Source organism: Triturus cristatus, chromosome 9, assembly GCF_964204655.1.
Source record: "Triturus cristatus chromosome 9, aTriCri1.1, whole genome shotgun sequence".
Lineage (NCBI taxonomy): Eukaryota > Metazoa > Chordata > Amphibia > Caudata > Salamandridae > Triturus > Triturus cristatus.
In genome coordinates, this window is record NC_140592.1 from 1105736148 (window position 1) to 1105752850 (window position 16703).

General features: G+C 46.1%; 1 protein-coding gene across 1 annotated transcript in view; it reads right to left on the reverse strand.

The window, feature by feature from the left end:
- KLHDC1 (kelch domain containing 1) overlaps positions 1–16703 on the reverse strand; it is a 1365548-nt gene that overhangs the window by 76801 nt on the left and 1272044 nt on the right. The window contains exon 12 of the mRNA XM_085627012.1: positions 8735–8787. Within this exon, the coding sequence (XP_085483138.1) occupies positions 8735–8787 (53 nt within the window). The remainder of the gene's footprint in view (positions 1–8734; positions 8788–16703) is intronic.

Genomic DNA, 16703 nt, shown 5'->3' on the forward strand with positions numbered 1-16703 from the left:
AATCAGGAAGGAACCACACGGACTTTTCCTTCATCATCCATCCTTGATCCGTTTGGATCCCTCCTAATTCAGTCCATTTCTTTATTTCTTCTGATGTAGCATGTGTCTGGATGTCAATTACGTCAAAAGTAGGATCTTTAACTGTCATACAATGTGTCGGGACTATTGTCTTTGTCATGTCGGATGTTTGTGTTTGAGCAGTCTGTTTAGCTGTTCTGTCGGCTAAATCATTGCCTTGAGAAATGATATCAGTAACTTTCGTATGTGCTTTGCATTTCATAATCGATATTGCAATCGGTAGATGTATCGCATCTAATAAGGCATGAATGAGGGGTCCGTGCTGAATGTGGGCACCGTGGGAAGTTAAATAACCTCTCTCTCGCCACAGCACGCCGAAGTCCTGTACAACTCCGAATGCATAACGTGAATCAGTATATATGTTGACTTTTTTACTTGTGGCTTGAATACAGGCTTGTGTCAGAGCAATAAGCTCTGCGGCTTGAGCTGACAAAGTATTTATACGATTAGTTTCAATGACTTCAGTATCTGTTGTGACTGCGTAAGCAGCCACCAACTCTCCTGTACTTGTTCTCATACATGAACCATCTACATACAACGTCAGGTCTGGATCTGACAATGGAACATCTGTCAAGTCTTGTCTGGGTTTCGTCGTGATAGTAATAACATCAATACAGTCGTGGGCTAATGGGTCTGTTCCATTTACAGGTAAAAGTGTGGCAGGATTCAATGTGTTACAGCGTCTGATTTCTATGTGTGGCTGAAACAATGTAAGTTCGTACCCTGTAAGTCGCGCAATAGTCAAGTGTTGTGTTTGCGTTCGATTCACAAGAACCTCTACGGCGTGTGGTACTTGTACTGTCAATGGATGTCCTAACACTATGGCATCGCTTTGTCTGATTGCTAATGCTGTCGCTGCCACTGATTTCAGGCACGCAGGCAGAGCCTGAGCTACTGGATCTAATGTGCAAGAAAAATAAGCACATGGTTTGTGTGCTCCTGCTTGTTCCTGTGTGAGTACTGACAGGGCAGTACCTTCGCGTTCTGTAACAAAGAGTGTAAAATGTTTTCTGTAACATGGCGTTGCTAAAACAGGTGCTTGACATAAAGCTTTCTTTAGGCTTTCAAAAGCTTGTGTATGTTCCTGAGTCCAAGGGAGAACAGTCGATGTGGCTGCCTCCTGGGTTGTCAACTGAATGAGTGATTTTGCTAGAAATGCATATTGGGGGATCCACTGTCTACAATATGAAGTGAGGCCTATGAAAGCCCGTACTTCCTTTTGTGTCTTGGGTATTGGCATGTTAGCTATTAACTGAATGCGGTCGGGTGTAAGCTGCCTTCCCTCCTTGGACAGCGAGTGTCCAAGATAAATAACTCGCTGGACACAGAATTGCAGCTTAGAAGGGGACACCTTGTGCCCCTTTTCTGCTAGAAATTGTAAAACTGTCAGTGATGCTTTTTCACATTCGGGTTCGCTTCGGGCGGTGATCAGCAGATCATCGACATATTGAAGCAAGGCAGTGTTAACTGGCATGTGGATACTGTCGAGTTCTCGTTTCAGTGCTTGGCTATAGATGCTGGGGCTTTCTGTAAATCCTTGAGGTGCGCGTGAGAATTTAAAGCTACGCCCATTTAAACTAAATCCGAACAAATATTGGCTTTCCGGATCTATTGGGACGCTGAAAAAGGCGTTTTTAAGATCAATTACAGTAAAGAATGTTGCTTCGGAATCAATGGCTGTCAATAATGACGAGATATCAGGGACCACAGGGAATTGTGGCACAATACACTTGTTTAATTCGCGCAGATCAATAACCAATCGATATACTGGCGGGGCCTTTGGATCTGTTCGTTTAAGAATCGGAATTATCGGTGAATTACATACATTGGAGTCCGTTTCTACAACCACTCCTTGGGCAATGAGCTCGTCAATGATTTGTAGCAAAGCCACTACAGCATCTGGTGGTAACTTGTATTGTCGCATTCGTGGTAGTACCACTCCTGCCTTTAATGTGACTCGATATGGTGTAATATTCATGCAACCAACATCAGTAGGGCCTTGTGCCCATAGATGTGTAGGTATAGTCTGCAGTCGGGGATCCATGTCTCTAGACACATAATGACCTTTAAAATCACGTAAAAACAATCTTACTCCTTCCGGAGAACAACATATTATAGCTCCTAGAGCTTTCAATGTTTTTATTCCTAACAGGTTTTCTGGACATGATTTAGTAAGCAATAAATCGGTAGTTCGGGTCAAAGGTCCTATCGTAAGTGGAAGAGGTTGTGACACTTCATTAACAATAGGTTTTCCTGAAAAACCAAGGGAAATATTCTGAGAGCCTGAGAGCGGTGCCCCTGGAACTTCACTACGTTTTATGGTCGTTCGACTTGCCCCTGTATCGAGTAAAAATTTTCTGTCTTGGCCTAACAATTCACTATGTACATAAGGTCCTTCTTGATCTACAGGGATCTCGATAAGGGGTAAGTCAACTTCCCTCTCTAGGCTGGTTCATGCGTATCGTTGGTAATCAGGATAGTCGTACTGTGCGGTCTGGTACAGTTGTCGTGTCGTGGTTTGTGTGGCAGCAACAGGCAGCGCTGGTGCAGCTGGCACAAACTGTATAGACTGTTGTGGAGCTGGCATGGACTGTGCATGCTGCGGAGCTCCTTGTTCATTCTGGTCCTGTCTAAGTGGTCGTGGTCTTTCTTGTGTTTTACCTATGGCGATATTATGTTTCAAAACTGGACAATCGTGTACGTAATGACCTGGCTTTTTACAATAATTGCATGTCCCTTTTACAGGTCCTGCTGAATCACCGGAATGTGTCATACCCTTTTTATGTCCTTCAGCTGGAACTGTCTGAGAAACTAGCATTTTCATTTTTGTGTCTTTCATGCGTCTGTGTTCATGTTCTTGTTCCTCTCTAATTCTATTGTGATGGTATTGTAACATTTGTAACATTTGTGATGGAGTGTTACCTTGCCAGGTACTCTCGAATTTTAATACTCTATTCTTTACTTGGGGCAGGGCATTTTCTACTAATTTTGTTACAAACAGATGTGGGTATGATTCGCTACTTGCTTTTATGCCACTATTTATACCAAAACATTTTTCAAATCGGGCATAGTAATCACTAGTGTCTTCATCTTGCTTCTGTTTACAGGCTGAAATTGTACCCCAATCTTCCTTTTTCGTAGTTAATAAACGTGGCAGTACCTGTACTAATAAACCTGGTAGTGCTTTAGTTTTATCCCCGAGTCCTGCTCCTGCAGTTCGGGCCTTTTCTTCTGCTTCTAATACTGACCATTCTATCTTTTGGTCTCCTACCTCCCACTCTTTTTCCCTGAGTTTCTCATAAATGCCAGCAGGCATTAATACCTTTAATATTGTCATAATGTCGGGATAGGTATACTCTCCCATGAGTAGCATGTCTTTAATTTCTCGGTGAAAACCCGCTGGATCTTTGTCATGACTGGGTACCACTTTCTTCATTTCTAACAATTCTATTTTTGATATGGGCGTATATACAAATACGCGCTTAAACTCGTTGTCCTCGCCCTTTATTGGGTGCACTTCTCGTAAGGGATTCTGTCTATCCATGTAATACGTGGTTCTTTCCTTGATGGGCAATGAGACACGATCTGAACATACAAAAAGAATATACTGCTTTCTTGATTCTAGAATTTCTTTAATCAATTTAGTACCTGAACCTTTCCATCTATTCATGAGTAATTCAGTCAATATGTCAGGTAAGGGACCAGGGTCCGAATGCTGACTCTGATATAGTATAATGAGTTGTTGAATCATATAAATCCCAGCTAACCGCTGTTCATCCGGGGTGAGATTCAAAAATGCGCGTGCTACTGTATCATCACTATATTTTCCGGGACTGTCAACCCAATGGACAGCTGACCTGGCTAATTCTTGTTCATCCATAGAATCGAGAAAATGATAACCCCTTCGTTCTCGGAGTAATTTATCAGCTGTTTGGAACGAATGCTCGTTAGACCTTATATGGACTATGGGTGTTTGAAATTTTCTGTTATTTTCTAGACACATCGGACGCATCGGATCAGTAAGACATCTAGTACTATTACAAGATCTTCTTCTACCTACATAGGCTATAGTTTCTGACTGTCCTGTGGGCAGTCCTGATCCTTCTTCCTCGCTTTGATCGAACTGGTCTACCGCTAATCTTTCTTCGTGTAGGCGTTCTATTTCTTTTCGGATCTTTCGGCACATGGCTATTATACAATTCTGCTTATCATGTCTTCCTTCTGATATATTCTGACTCCATCTGGTAAGAATTTGCATTGCTTCCGGGTCTACCCCTGGTCGGTCTTGATTTCTGATCACACAATTTATGAGGAAACGTAACAGTTCCCCCTGTATTTCCACTTTCTGGTATTCCATAGCTCTGTTAATACATTCAGAATCTCGTCCGGTTTGGACAAAATGATATATATTATCTAGATGTGCAGTCATTCCTGGTAATTTCCCTAAATACACTGCGGCTCGTCTGATACGTAATGAGGCTAGGGTCATTTCGTCCTCTTTGCCGGGCACAGGGTCATATCTACAATCTATAAGAAGTTCCTTAAGCGTACGGGCATTTATGAGTTTGGGGGTACGTGAATGTGCTGACTCTTGAAAGGTAAGTTTATTTATTCTGGGTGGCGTAGAGAAAATGTTACTAGCACCTCCCGTAGCCCCATCTGGGGTGTCGGGTGTGAAAGGATTCGTTGAACGTGACACAGCAACTATAGGTGTGGACACAGCTATAGAAGTAGCTGTAGGAACAGATGCAGAAACAGATGTGCTTGCCGGAACTTGTGTCAGAACTTGTTGCTGTAACGATACGGGTACTGGATCTTGGCGTTGAACCTCCCTGATAGGCGGTCTATGTGGGGCGGAATTAGCATACTCGGGAGCTGCGTCATCTAAATATGAGGAAAGAAAAACATCTTCTGCGGTTCTAGGATGCCCCTTAGGATGTACCTTTATTGGAAATAATGGGGTTGGCAAGTCTTTTGGTATTTCTGGAGTAGCCTTAGGTAATCCTTCAGCCAGAAGGGGATACATACCATTCATAAGGGCATTTCTTTGTCTGTCTACTTGTTCTGATTTCACTCGTGCACCTTCTTCAATTAATAGATTTTCTCGGACTTCATTGGAATTCTCTTTACTCTTCTCTTCCTGTCTACGTGCTTTTTCTGTGCGTCTATATGATTCTTTACGCCATAATTCAATGGCGTCTTTCTGCGATTGTCTAGCTTTCTTTTTCCATAATTCTTCCTCTACTTTCACGATGCACTCTGCATCCCAGGTCCCCGCTGTGGGCCACCTCTGACTTTCTGGTAATCCCTTGGTGTAGTCTACCCATAAATCAAGAAATAATATAGCGTCTAAGCCATGTTTATGATACATGAAGTACCCTGGAGTGTCCCTAGGAGGAATGGGAACAGCTTCTTCGAGTACCCCTTTTCTGGTTGTGATCTGTCTTAGTTTCGAAAAGAGCGGCATATTGAGAACTGATCTGATACTTAATCTTGAACACACTTAGTACAAAAGCACAATAATGAACAACCATTCATACCACAATATGCAGGACGTTTAACACATTAAACATTAAACATTTTTTTTAACCTTTAAAATAACCAACAATGATGATCGTCTGCATAACTAATCACCAAGCATAATTCTTTGACAATAACTAGATACTTCGGAATACTTGATATACTGCTAAACAGTACAGATACACTGCTGAAACAGTGCAGACCGGATTTGTGTACCCAAACCCGTCTTGACCGGCACAACTTATGTGCACGTCAGAAATGCCTCCCCAGTAATGGTACTCACCGGGTAGCTTCGGAAACGGAAGGCCTCAGAAACTTGACTGAACTTGAACCGGACTGGACTCGACTCGAACGCTTCGGACACTGGACTCGACTTGGGACTTCGGAAACTGGTGGGCCTCTGTATACCTCGGATCTTGCTCTCTCAGCTAGGCTCTGGTCGGGATACTTCGCACTTCTCACCGCCTCGTCTGGGTGTTGATCGCAGCCTCAGTCGCCCCCGCTTGACCGGAGGGAGATACAGGAAATCCTGCTGGTACGCGTTGTTGTCCGTCCAGCTGTGGCAGGAGACCGGGCCTGCAACTCACCGCCGGCGTGTGAGATGAGAAAGTGTCCCTGTTCGGGCGCCATTCATGTGGTAAATAATTTTCATTACCTGGACTTAATTTGATACGGAAACATAATAAAACAGCTCAGTAAAATGAGAGGCAGAATCCGTGGTATCAGAGGTTCGGAATGGGCTTTATTCCAATGAACGATTATAATCGGTTGCTCCAAGTTCCATCACCACGGAGGTTCAGGAAGTGAAGTACATACATTATTGACAAGAAATGACTTTTATAGTACATACATTACAATGAAGCGAATGCAGTAGGCGTAACAATTGATAAGGAAAATGACGATTCATATGCGTAACCGAAAATGGGTGTAATAAGGAGTAAAAAGGAACATAATTGGTTATGATGTCATATATAGGTGGATCTATAAGATAATACTTGGCATAGATGCGCGCGCAGCAGCATGACGTGTGATTGACGTGCAACTAGGGGGTGAAGGGGACTTGACATTTAGCTCTACATGTGGAGACGAAAAGTCTGGGGGGTCAAGTCAACCTAATCCCAAATCATATCTAACATCCTATGTTTAAAGAACTAAGAACTATGTTATCCATAAAAGAAGGACTCTCGGACAGAATCTATTCTATACTGACTATACTGACTGTTAGTGCGTGTACAAGCGTCTAAGTGTCTACACTAGATGCGAGGGCGGAATCTTCCATAGTAACAGGGCTATGAATTACTTGCATAAAGACAGAGAAGCCGGGCCTTTGCTCGGTAGCTGGCAGAATGTTTACTTAAACTACGAGACAGGAATGCATCGGCTAAGGGGTGAAGCAGATAACTCGAAGGTGAAATACAGTTCTTGGCAGAGAATAGGCTGATGTCAGGCTTCGTGAGCCGCGCAGAGAATGAGACAAAGTTCATGGTCACAGATGCAGGCTCAGACTGGAGTTTTCAGAGGCAAAAGGCAGGAAGAGTTCGATGACAGAATCAGGGCCTACTTGCCTGGACTGTAAAATGGCATAAGTGAGCCATATAAAGGCGGTGGCCTTTCGTACTTAGGAAGGGAATATCCGGCCTATTCATGGCGGATCTGACAGAGGGCATGTTGACGGTGGACGCACATGTGTTTGCGTCTTCATAACTGGAACTGGAGGGAACATACATGTACTTGTAACATGCACATAGAACCGTTGGGGTCCAAGATAGGGGACATAACTGACCAGAAAAATCCATATTTCCACAGAAGGACAGTGGAAAATAGCTGCTACTTCCGGGCGGGAACAATGTTGGCTCCTGCACTATGCAGGAAGCCAGTTGGGGTAGTGGGTGCCCTGGGTCTCCCAACGTGGCCCCCAACAGGGTGGTTGGTGTGTGCCCTGCACCCATCTATACTCAAGGCAGGCCCTAGGGAATGGGCTCTCCGGGGCCATAAATGGCCTGGGGAGGGTGGTCCTGTGCGCCCCCTCCCTTATTAAATAACATGCCCCGGGGAATGGGGTTCCAGGGGTCTAATAAGGCTCGGGGAGGGGGTTTGCAAATCCCCCTCCCATTAATATATGTTTTGAACCCTGGGTATGAGGTCCCCAAAGGCTGTATGCTGCATTGATTTGGCTGCCTATGAGGCTGGCCACAGGGCCATATACATATTTTGGTATCGGGTATGAGGGCCTGAAGGTCAACCCTATGCTGCGCATGTCAACAGCTCTGCGTGGCGTGGGATTGGCTGGCTCTGGATGGGTTGACCACAGGACGTGGCCACAGGAAAGGCCCTGTGGCCAATACCCCTTGCTGAGCGCAGCGCGGGTTGGCTGCTTGTGGGTAGCTTGGCCACAGGTCAGGCCCTACAGCCAGCCCCCTACGGCGCATGGCCTTTGGCCTTGCAGGGCGTGGGATTGGCTTTACGCACAGTAACAAAATAATACTTTGCATTATAATTACCCCTAGCAATTCACTGAAAAAAACAAAGGTTAAAGTAATGTTACAGTTAAGTGAAATGTTCAGTAACAACGTAACGTTTTAAACAAAAAAAAAACACTGACATTAACCAGTTATAGTTATTTCAAGTAACTATAATTTGTGCCCTAAGGTAGCTATAACTCGCGCCCTCGCCATGCATTGCTAATTATTCCACATATTACATCACTCACTACATCTTCTATGACATCGTTGATAATATCACTGCAACATTTGCAATTAAATTATTGATGAGAAAACTGTGCATGGGGATGCGGCGCAAGTTACAGTTACCTTAGAGCACGAGTTATAGTGACTTGAAATAATTATAACTTGGCAGCTCTTGTATCTTTTGCTTAAATGTTTTAGGATCACTATATGATTTGAAGAAAGATTTACAGGACAAAACACTGGATATGATTATGATACATGCACAAGATTGTTTTTGTCAGCTGTGTAGATCATTGCGGCACTGTCAGCCAACCATAATAACTCTGTAATTAATGTATCTAAACCCAAGGAGGCTGGGAAAGGGGGAGATTTCAGAGACGTTTAACTTCACAAATCAAGTGTCAAATGTGACACCTTTATTTGTATAGGCATACACAGTACAGACTTACCTGAGAAGGGAGTAGGGTTGAATCTGGAAAATCAGCAAATCGTTACAGTGACCCTAATCCAAAAATAAAAATAAACAATTGATTAATTCCAACAAAGACTGATAGTGTTCACATTTCAGGGAACAGATTACCTATCCAGAAACATCTGTGCTCTTAGTCCTTTTGCTCCCCCTCCACCACCTGTCCAAAATAGGATTTGACTAAATGGTCCTATAAGCTGTGAAAAAACTATGCGTGATGAGACTAGATGTGCATCTTTATCTACCTATGTAACCTAATGTAAATTTACAACCATCCTCAGCAGGCAACATGCCAGCTCTTCTTTTACTATCTACCAACACATAAGAACAAATGTTACTTACCTGTAAACTGTGGTTCTCCAGTATTGGTGTCTTTCATAGATTCACATGCTTGAATATTCCCCATCGTCGAAGTGGGAGTCCCACGGTATATAAAAAGCAATAAGTGTCATGTATATATATACATACATAAACCACATAAGAGCATATACATATCCAAATAAACTTTATATATATTTCAAAATAACATATCAAGTGAAAATACCATAGGATAGCATTGACACATAGGAAAGCATTGAGAAAAAAGAATCACTTTACTGACATATCCCTGTCGTTTATAGTCCAAACTCTAGCCAATCAGTCATAAGCACCCTCTAGAACCTTCTCCTCAGAGGCTCAGGCCCTCAGATTTTCCTAGCACAAGAGTGACCAAGAGTCTGATGAGGAGAAGAGAGCCTCTGAGGGGAGGAGGGTGGGTCGCATGTGAATCTATGAAAGACACCAATACTGGAGAACCACAGTTTACAGGTAAGTAACAGTTGTTCTTCTCCAGTATTGGGGTGCATTTCATAGATTCACATGCTTGAATAGAATAGTGAGCAGTAAGCAGCAACCGGCTGACAAGGCCGTATTAATATTGCATGAAATACAGTGACAATGTATTTAATACACAATTGACAATACCCAAGGAGGAGGGAAGTAGCAGAGGCTCACCTTATTTAAACAGATTCCGCAGAACTGCTTGTCCCACAGCCGTGTCCGCTTCATTAATCGACTCCAGGCAGTAGTGCTTCGTGAACGTGTGCCTGCTGGACCACGTAGCTGCCCGGCAAATCTGATGGATGGGTACACCAGCGAACAGGGCAGTGGAAGATGACATTGCTCTCGTAGAATGAGCCCTTACTCCAGAAGAAAGAGGCTTGCCAGCCTTTTGATGGCAAAAGGAGATTGCTGAAGAAACCCAACGTGCAATCGTGGGTTTGGTAACCGACTGTCATTTACAAGAGCGTCCGTAGGCCACAAACAGCTGATCCGACTTGCGAAAGGATTGTGTTCTGCTGATGTACAATTTAAGGCACCTCTTTAAGTCCAAAGAGTGTAGACTCTGTTCCGCTGGAGACTGCGGATGCGGGAAAAAGGTCTTCAAGATTACTGGTTCATTGAGATGGAAATCGGATGGCACTTTAGGCATGAAAGCTGGATTAGTGCGGAGAATTACACAGTCCGATCTAAATTGAAGAAACGGAGGTTGTATTGTAAAGGCGTGAATGTCACTTACTCTGCGGGAGGAAGTCAGTGCAAGGAGGAGGGCCACTTTCCATGTTAAGAATTTGAAATCCGCCGAATGGATTGGCTCAAAGGGCCCCTTCATGAGCTGAGCCAATACGATGTTAAGACGCCATGTGGGTGGAGGACGCCGAATGGGCGGGAACATTCGGAAGAGACCCTTGAAGAATTGCTGTATTACTCTAGATGAATAGAGAGAGGACGAGCCGTCCTGACGAAAGCGAGATATTGCCGCTAGAAAGACCTTTAAGGTGGAATGCGACAGTCCAGACTGCGCCAACTGCAGGAAGCACGGCAGAATGTGTTCCGGGGAGGCGTGCACTGGATGGATGTGGACCGACGCACACCAAAGACAAAATCGCTTCCACGTTAGCTTATAAGTCTTCACTGTGGAGGGCGCCCTCGCCCTAGCTAACACCTCCCTGCAGGCCGGTGGAATGTTCAAATGAGCAAATTCAAGGTGCTCAGGTTCCAAGCCGACAAGCTGAGTGAACTGGGATTCGGATGGCATATCCGACCGTCGTTCATTGTTAGAAGGTCCGGCCTCGGGTGAAGAAGGATGGGTTCGCATTGGGAGAGGAGGAGCAACTCCGAGAACCATGCCTGCCGAGGCCACCGTGGAGCTATGAGGAGCACATGGCACGGTTGTTGCCGCATCTTCCGCAACACTCGAGGAATCAGAGGGATCGTCGGAAAAGCATAAGCAAATATCCTGCACCAATTTATCGAAAGGGCATTTCCACACGACCCTTTGTGGGGAAACCAGCATTTGCTGTTCTGTGGGGTTGCAAAAAGATCGATAGTCGGTGTAGGAGAGTAGGATCTGCTTTCTATGTTCACCCCCACTTTTTGCTTTTGCTTTACTGGTTTTCGACTTAGATGTGGCTGTGGGCCTGCTAATCAGACCCACAGCCCTGCTGTTCTCTCTCTAAATTAATACTATGTACTTTAGGTGCATAACCCATTTGGATAGGATCACCTTATTGGCCCCTGTACAGTGTACCTTAGGTACCCAGGGCATAGGTGTACCCTAGGCCTACCAGGGGCTGCAGCATGTATTATGCCACCCCTGGCCTGGCCTTCCATTATGACACAACTGGCTGATCACTCAGCTGGGGCAAGGTCGTGTAATCACCCCTTGCTTAGGTGTAGTATTACTATACCTATCTTATATATAGACACATGTGTACCTATCAGCCACTCCTATGGCAGGCCTTAACAATCCTGGAGGCAGAGTGCTTGGTAACATGTGAGATGGTGTCCTAGCATGAGCTGAGCCTGTCTGCAGCTTTCGGAACCATGTCCTTATAGCTGTTCTATGATATAGCCTACCATATACTTTTGAAGTGCCTTATAATCTTAAACGGTTATGGTAACACTGGTTTGGCTTTATCAAAACATGTCGTGTAAGGTGTCTAACACTTTGGAATAATATCCCCATCCCATTTCTGGGGATGAGGATATTATCCCTCCCTTCTAGAGGGAGAAGACATGTTGAAACCTACTTACCCGGTTAAAGTTAACCAGAGCCCCAGCATCACAAAATGGATGCTGCTGCCACGACACAAGTCTGGCCTCCTGCTGCTGGGAGTGATCCCGGCACGGGAGGCTTGGACAATAGGTTTCCTGCCTTGGGAGGTGCGAGCACCACCCCAGACAGGCCTTAGTGTATTGGGGCAGCGAGGGATGAATGAAACGAGACACTGCCTGGGGCACACAAGGTGTCCCATGCATAGTCCAGTTCAAACCGGTGCTGGGGCACAGCAGCCCCAGTCCTGGCGCGAAACTGGACAAAGGGAAGGGGGTGTAACCACCCCCCTCCCAGGTCCCACCCATAAGGCGTGACCTAGCAGGCAACCCAGCCCCCCAGATTAGTATAAGAGTGGTAGCTGGGCCCCAGGAGATTAGATTATCCTGAACCTGCAACTTGAACAGAAACTCTGGACCTTCGACATTCGACGAAAGAAGAAGACTGAAGAATCTCCCTTGTGGCCAAGGAGTGGCTACCCTGTGCAAACAGGCACCATCAAGAGACTTACCCTTTGCTTTGCTGAAGTTCTACGAGGGACCGACTGCAGAGCCCGACCAGAGCCTTGACTTCCAGACTTCTCCGACCCTGATCCACATCCGAGCTGAGATCCGTGGAGGCGACGAGAGACGTGGGACCGGCTACCTGGGAAAAGTGGCGAGTATCTTTCAGCGCAGCTTCTGAGGTACCCTCGAAGTTGTGCACTGGGGATTGAGAAGCCCCAACCCCAAGCACCATCTGCACCGAAGATCAGCCCCCCACACTCCACGAGTCCTGCGTGGGGCCCTTCTGCATTTTCCTGCTTGCCGCGTCTGTCCGGTTGCTTGCCCGTTGGCTAGCGGCCTTTGCGACGACACACCTTTGAATCTTCACTGCTGGTTTGGCTCCTCCAGACTGGCTCCTGCTCCTCTGCAAAGGAGAAGCACCCCAGACCTTCCTGGTCTGCACCAGAAGCAAGTCCTCCATTCTTCGTGGGTTCCGCTTGCCAAGGCTTGGTGAGTCCTAGTTCGACTTCGACGCCGCCGACAGCAAGAGCCTTCGTGGGACAGCTCGCCTCCTGGTCCTGGTCGTCCTCGACGTCTCCTGGTACCCGTGGCTGCTGCGACAAGCTTCACCTCTTCACCTGCAATCTTCACGACATCGCCTGGTTCCTTCCTGGTTCCACGTGGTCACTGGCTAGTGACCTTGACTCTGTCCCTTCTGCTTGCAGGTACCCTTCCTTCTTGATCCCGGGCTTGGGATCCACCGGACACTCTGCACTGACTGCCTGTCAGCAACTTTCCTTCAGGCATCCATAGAAGTCCACGACGAAACCCGACGCAAGTTCACACCTATGCACCCGCAGCCCGTGGGCTAGGTAACTTGGGTACTTCGGTGCTCACAAGGGTAGTGACTATCCTAGGGTCTAGTTTCCGAGTCTCGACTTTCTAGCTACTCCAGAAGTGTCCTAAAACTGCTTATTTCAGAACTGTACTATTTCTATCGATTATACGCATTACGCGTGAGTGTTTCCACTCTGCACCTGAATCCCGTGGGCCTCCCAATTCCTAACTGTTGGTAGTGTAGTGTAGCCCCAGCGATTCCCTAGGCCTATCCTATTTCCGTGACAGTGGTCCTTATACCACTTCTTTAGTATATGGTTCGCGTGGCCCCTAGGGCCTAACTGTATTACTTACCTGTGTGACTTAATGTATGCTTGAATAAGACTGTGTTGTACTTACCTCGAATCTCAAAGAGTGCTGAGGGTTTGACTAGAATAAATACACTTTATTTTATATATATATCTGTTGTGGTGTCCTTTCATTTGGTATTCAAGGGATTATATATGGTATCACAGCTGGCTTCACATGCCATTCAGAGTTTAGCCTAAGACTGCTCTTGTCCATGCTACCACTAGGATAGCTGGTCTATAAGGTTGACTTTACAACCAATCACCATAAGGGTTGTTTGGACTGATATAAGGTGTACACTAGAACTAGTGACATCATACATCAGGCCAACTTCTCACATTGGTGAGCAGCGGTTGGGATCTGAGCTTGCTGTTGTAATACCATTGTAATCTTGAGATACTAAATTGAAAGATCACACAGATATTGTTTAGGTACATATAACATAGATTATAATACTTAAGTCCTACTGGACTTAGTGGTTGTAGGTTGAAGGGCCTAACACACCCTGACTACAACTACTAGAGAGGTTTAGTAGAAACAACTAGTGTAGGTAGGTGCACACACCACACCCTCACTAGATCATGTCTCTGGGAGGAGATCAAGGAGATTCTCTCTCAGGAGGGGTAGGTCTGAGAAAGATCCCCTCTAGATATGATACCCTAACTTTTCAGGAGATGAGACAATTGTGTACCTCCAGAAAGTTAAAACAGGGTGCAAACCCTACCCTCCTTCAGCTAGTGCAGATCCTAGAGGAATATGATGCTCTTAGGGCCTCACAGGCTGGTACCCTAGGTACAGGGGAGGGTCTACCCGCTATAGATGAGTCAGATAGGACTTCAGATGAGGAGGTATACAGCCAGGGCCAAGTAGGAAGACTTAGCCAGGCTAACCTAAGCTTACATGGGAGTTTGCATGGGGTCCCCCAGACAGACCCCCAAGTGGGCTTAACCAGAGAAGCAGGAGAGACAGATCCCCTTGAAGGGAATCCATCCACTCCCATGTCTCTAGCATCTCTAATGCCTCTTCTCACAGGGGAATGACTTCCCCCCAGAGAAAAGAGCTTGAAGCCAGAATGAGGGAAGCTAATCTAAGGATTGAGAGGGAAGAACTTCCCCTTGCCAAGGAGAAGCTTGGTCTGGCTAGAGAACAAAAGTTAAGTGGGTTAGAACCCACTGGTGGCAGCAATATCCCTAAGGATAGAGACAGGCACTATGATAATAGAAACCTGAGCAAGATTGTCCCTCCCTACAAATGTGGGGATGACATCCACAAATGGATAACTGCTTTGGAGAGGGCTTGCAAAGTACAGCAGGTACCCCAATGTCAGTGGGCAGCTATCTTGTGGCTCTCGTTCTCTGAGAAAGGTAGAGACAAGCTCCTCACAGTTAGTGATGAGGATGCAGACAATTACACTGTCCTGAAGAGTGCTCTGATTGATGGGTTTGGCCTAACCACTGAACAATACAGGTTGTTGTTCAGGGATACCCAGAAGACACAGACTCAGGACTGGACTGACTTTGTAGATTGTGCCACTAAGGCTCTGGAAGGCTGGCTAGTGGGAAGTAAGGTTAAGGACTATACAGGATTGTATAATTTGATCATGAGAGAACAAATCCTTAACAACTGTCAAAACCAGCTACTGCATCAACACCTGATTGATTCTGATCTGACTTCTCCCCAAGAATTGGGAAAGAAGGCAGATAGATGGGTCAGAACTAGAGTTAAGCAGAAAAACCAGAACCAGGGCGGTGATCAGAAAAAGGCAGACCAGAAGGGTAATGATCAGAAACAAAAAGACCAGAAGTTTTCACCAGGCCCCCAAAAGGCTCAGGGGGAGGGTGGTCCCAAAACGGATAAAAAGAAAGATGGCCAAAAGAAACCATCGTGCAACTATTGTAAGTCCAACTCACATTGGTTTAGTGAGTGCACCAAAAAGGATAAGCCCCCAGCCACCATTGCCCCTAAGGCAACTGTACCCCCTAGTTCAGCTGTAAGTGGTGGTTCCCAGCAAAAGGGTGTAGTAGGGTTAACCCTGGGAACTGAGGAGGATTCTGGCCTAGTCAGAATACCTACTCAGGCTGTTCTGATCTGTGATGGGGACTTAGCTTTGTCCTCTACTGTAGGCCCCAGTAACCTGGGCAAGTACAGACAGACTCCTTTTATCAACCAAAGAATGGCTCAGGCCTACAGGGACACTGGGGCTAGTGTCACATTTGTGGACCCTGGACAGATCATACTAGGTGAGAACTACCTAGTGACCAACGCTAGCAATGCCACAACCTCCCATAGTGTGGCAATTGTTAACTTCTCCTGGGGATGGGTAACTGGCCTCAAGAAAGTTGTTGTTAGTTCAGACCTTCCTGTGGAGTGTTTACTGGGCAATGATCTTGAAACTTCAGTTTGGTCTGAAGTGGAGTATAGGACCCATGCAGAAATGCTAGGGATAGATGAACATGTCCTTGCTGTGACCAGGTCACAGGCCAAAAAGTGCACCACTGAACAAGTGCTGGATCCTGGAACTATGGACCAGTCACAAACCAAGAGAAAGAGCAGTAGGGTAAAGGCTGTGCCTTCCCCCCTGCCTCAGGCACTGGATCAGCCCTCACAGGAGGATGATCCTGAGAGCCCTGAAGGAACTGTCCTAGAAGAACTTGAACCTGATCAGGTTGAGTTTCTTGGGACAGGGGGACCTTCAAGGGCAGATCTGAGGCAGGCACAATTAGACTGCCCCTCTCTTGAACCCCTCAGACAGCAGGCTGCTGCTGAGGCTGCAGGGAATGCTCAAGGTACCCATAGAGTGTATTGGGATGAAGGGCTGCTGTATTCAGAGGCTAGAGACCCCAAGCCTGGTGCATCCAGAAGGCTGGTCATACCACTGGAGTTCAGAGGCTTCCTTCTTACCTTGGCCCATGATATTCCCCTTGCAGGACACTTAGGCCAGAACAAGACTTGGGACAGGCTTGTCCCTCACTTTCACTGGCCCCATATGTCAGAAGATACCAAGGAGTTTTGTCGCTCCTGTGTCACCTGCCAAGCCAGTGGCAAATCAGGAGGCACCACCAAGGCCCCCCTCATACCACTACCTGTGGTGGGGGTTCCCTTTGAAAGAGTGGGCATAGATATTGTAGGACCAATGGACCCACAAACAGCATCTGGGCACAGATTCATACTGGTGATAGTGGACC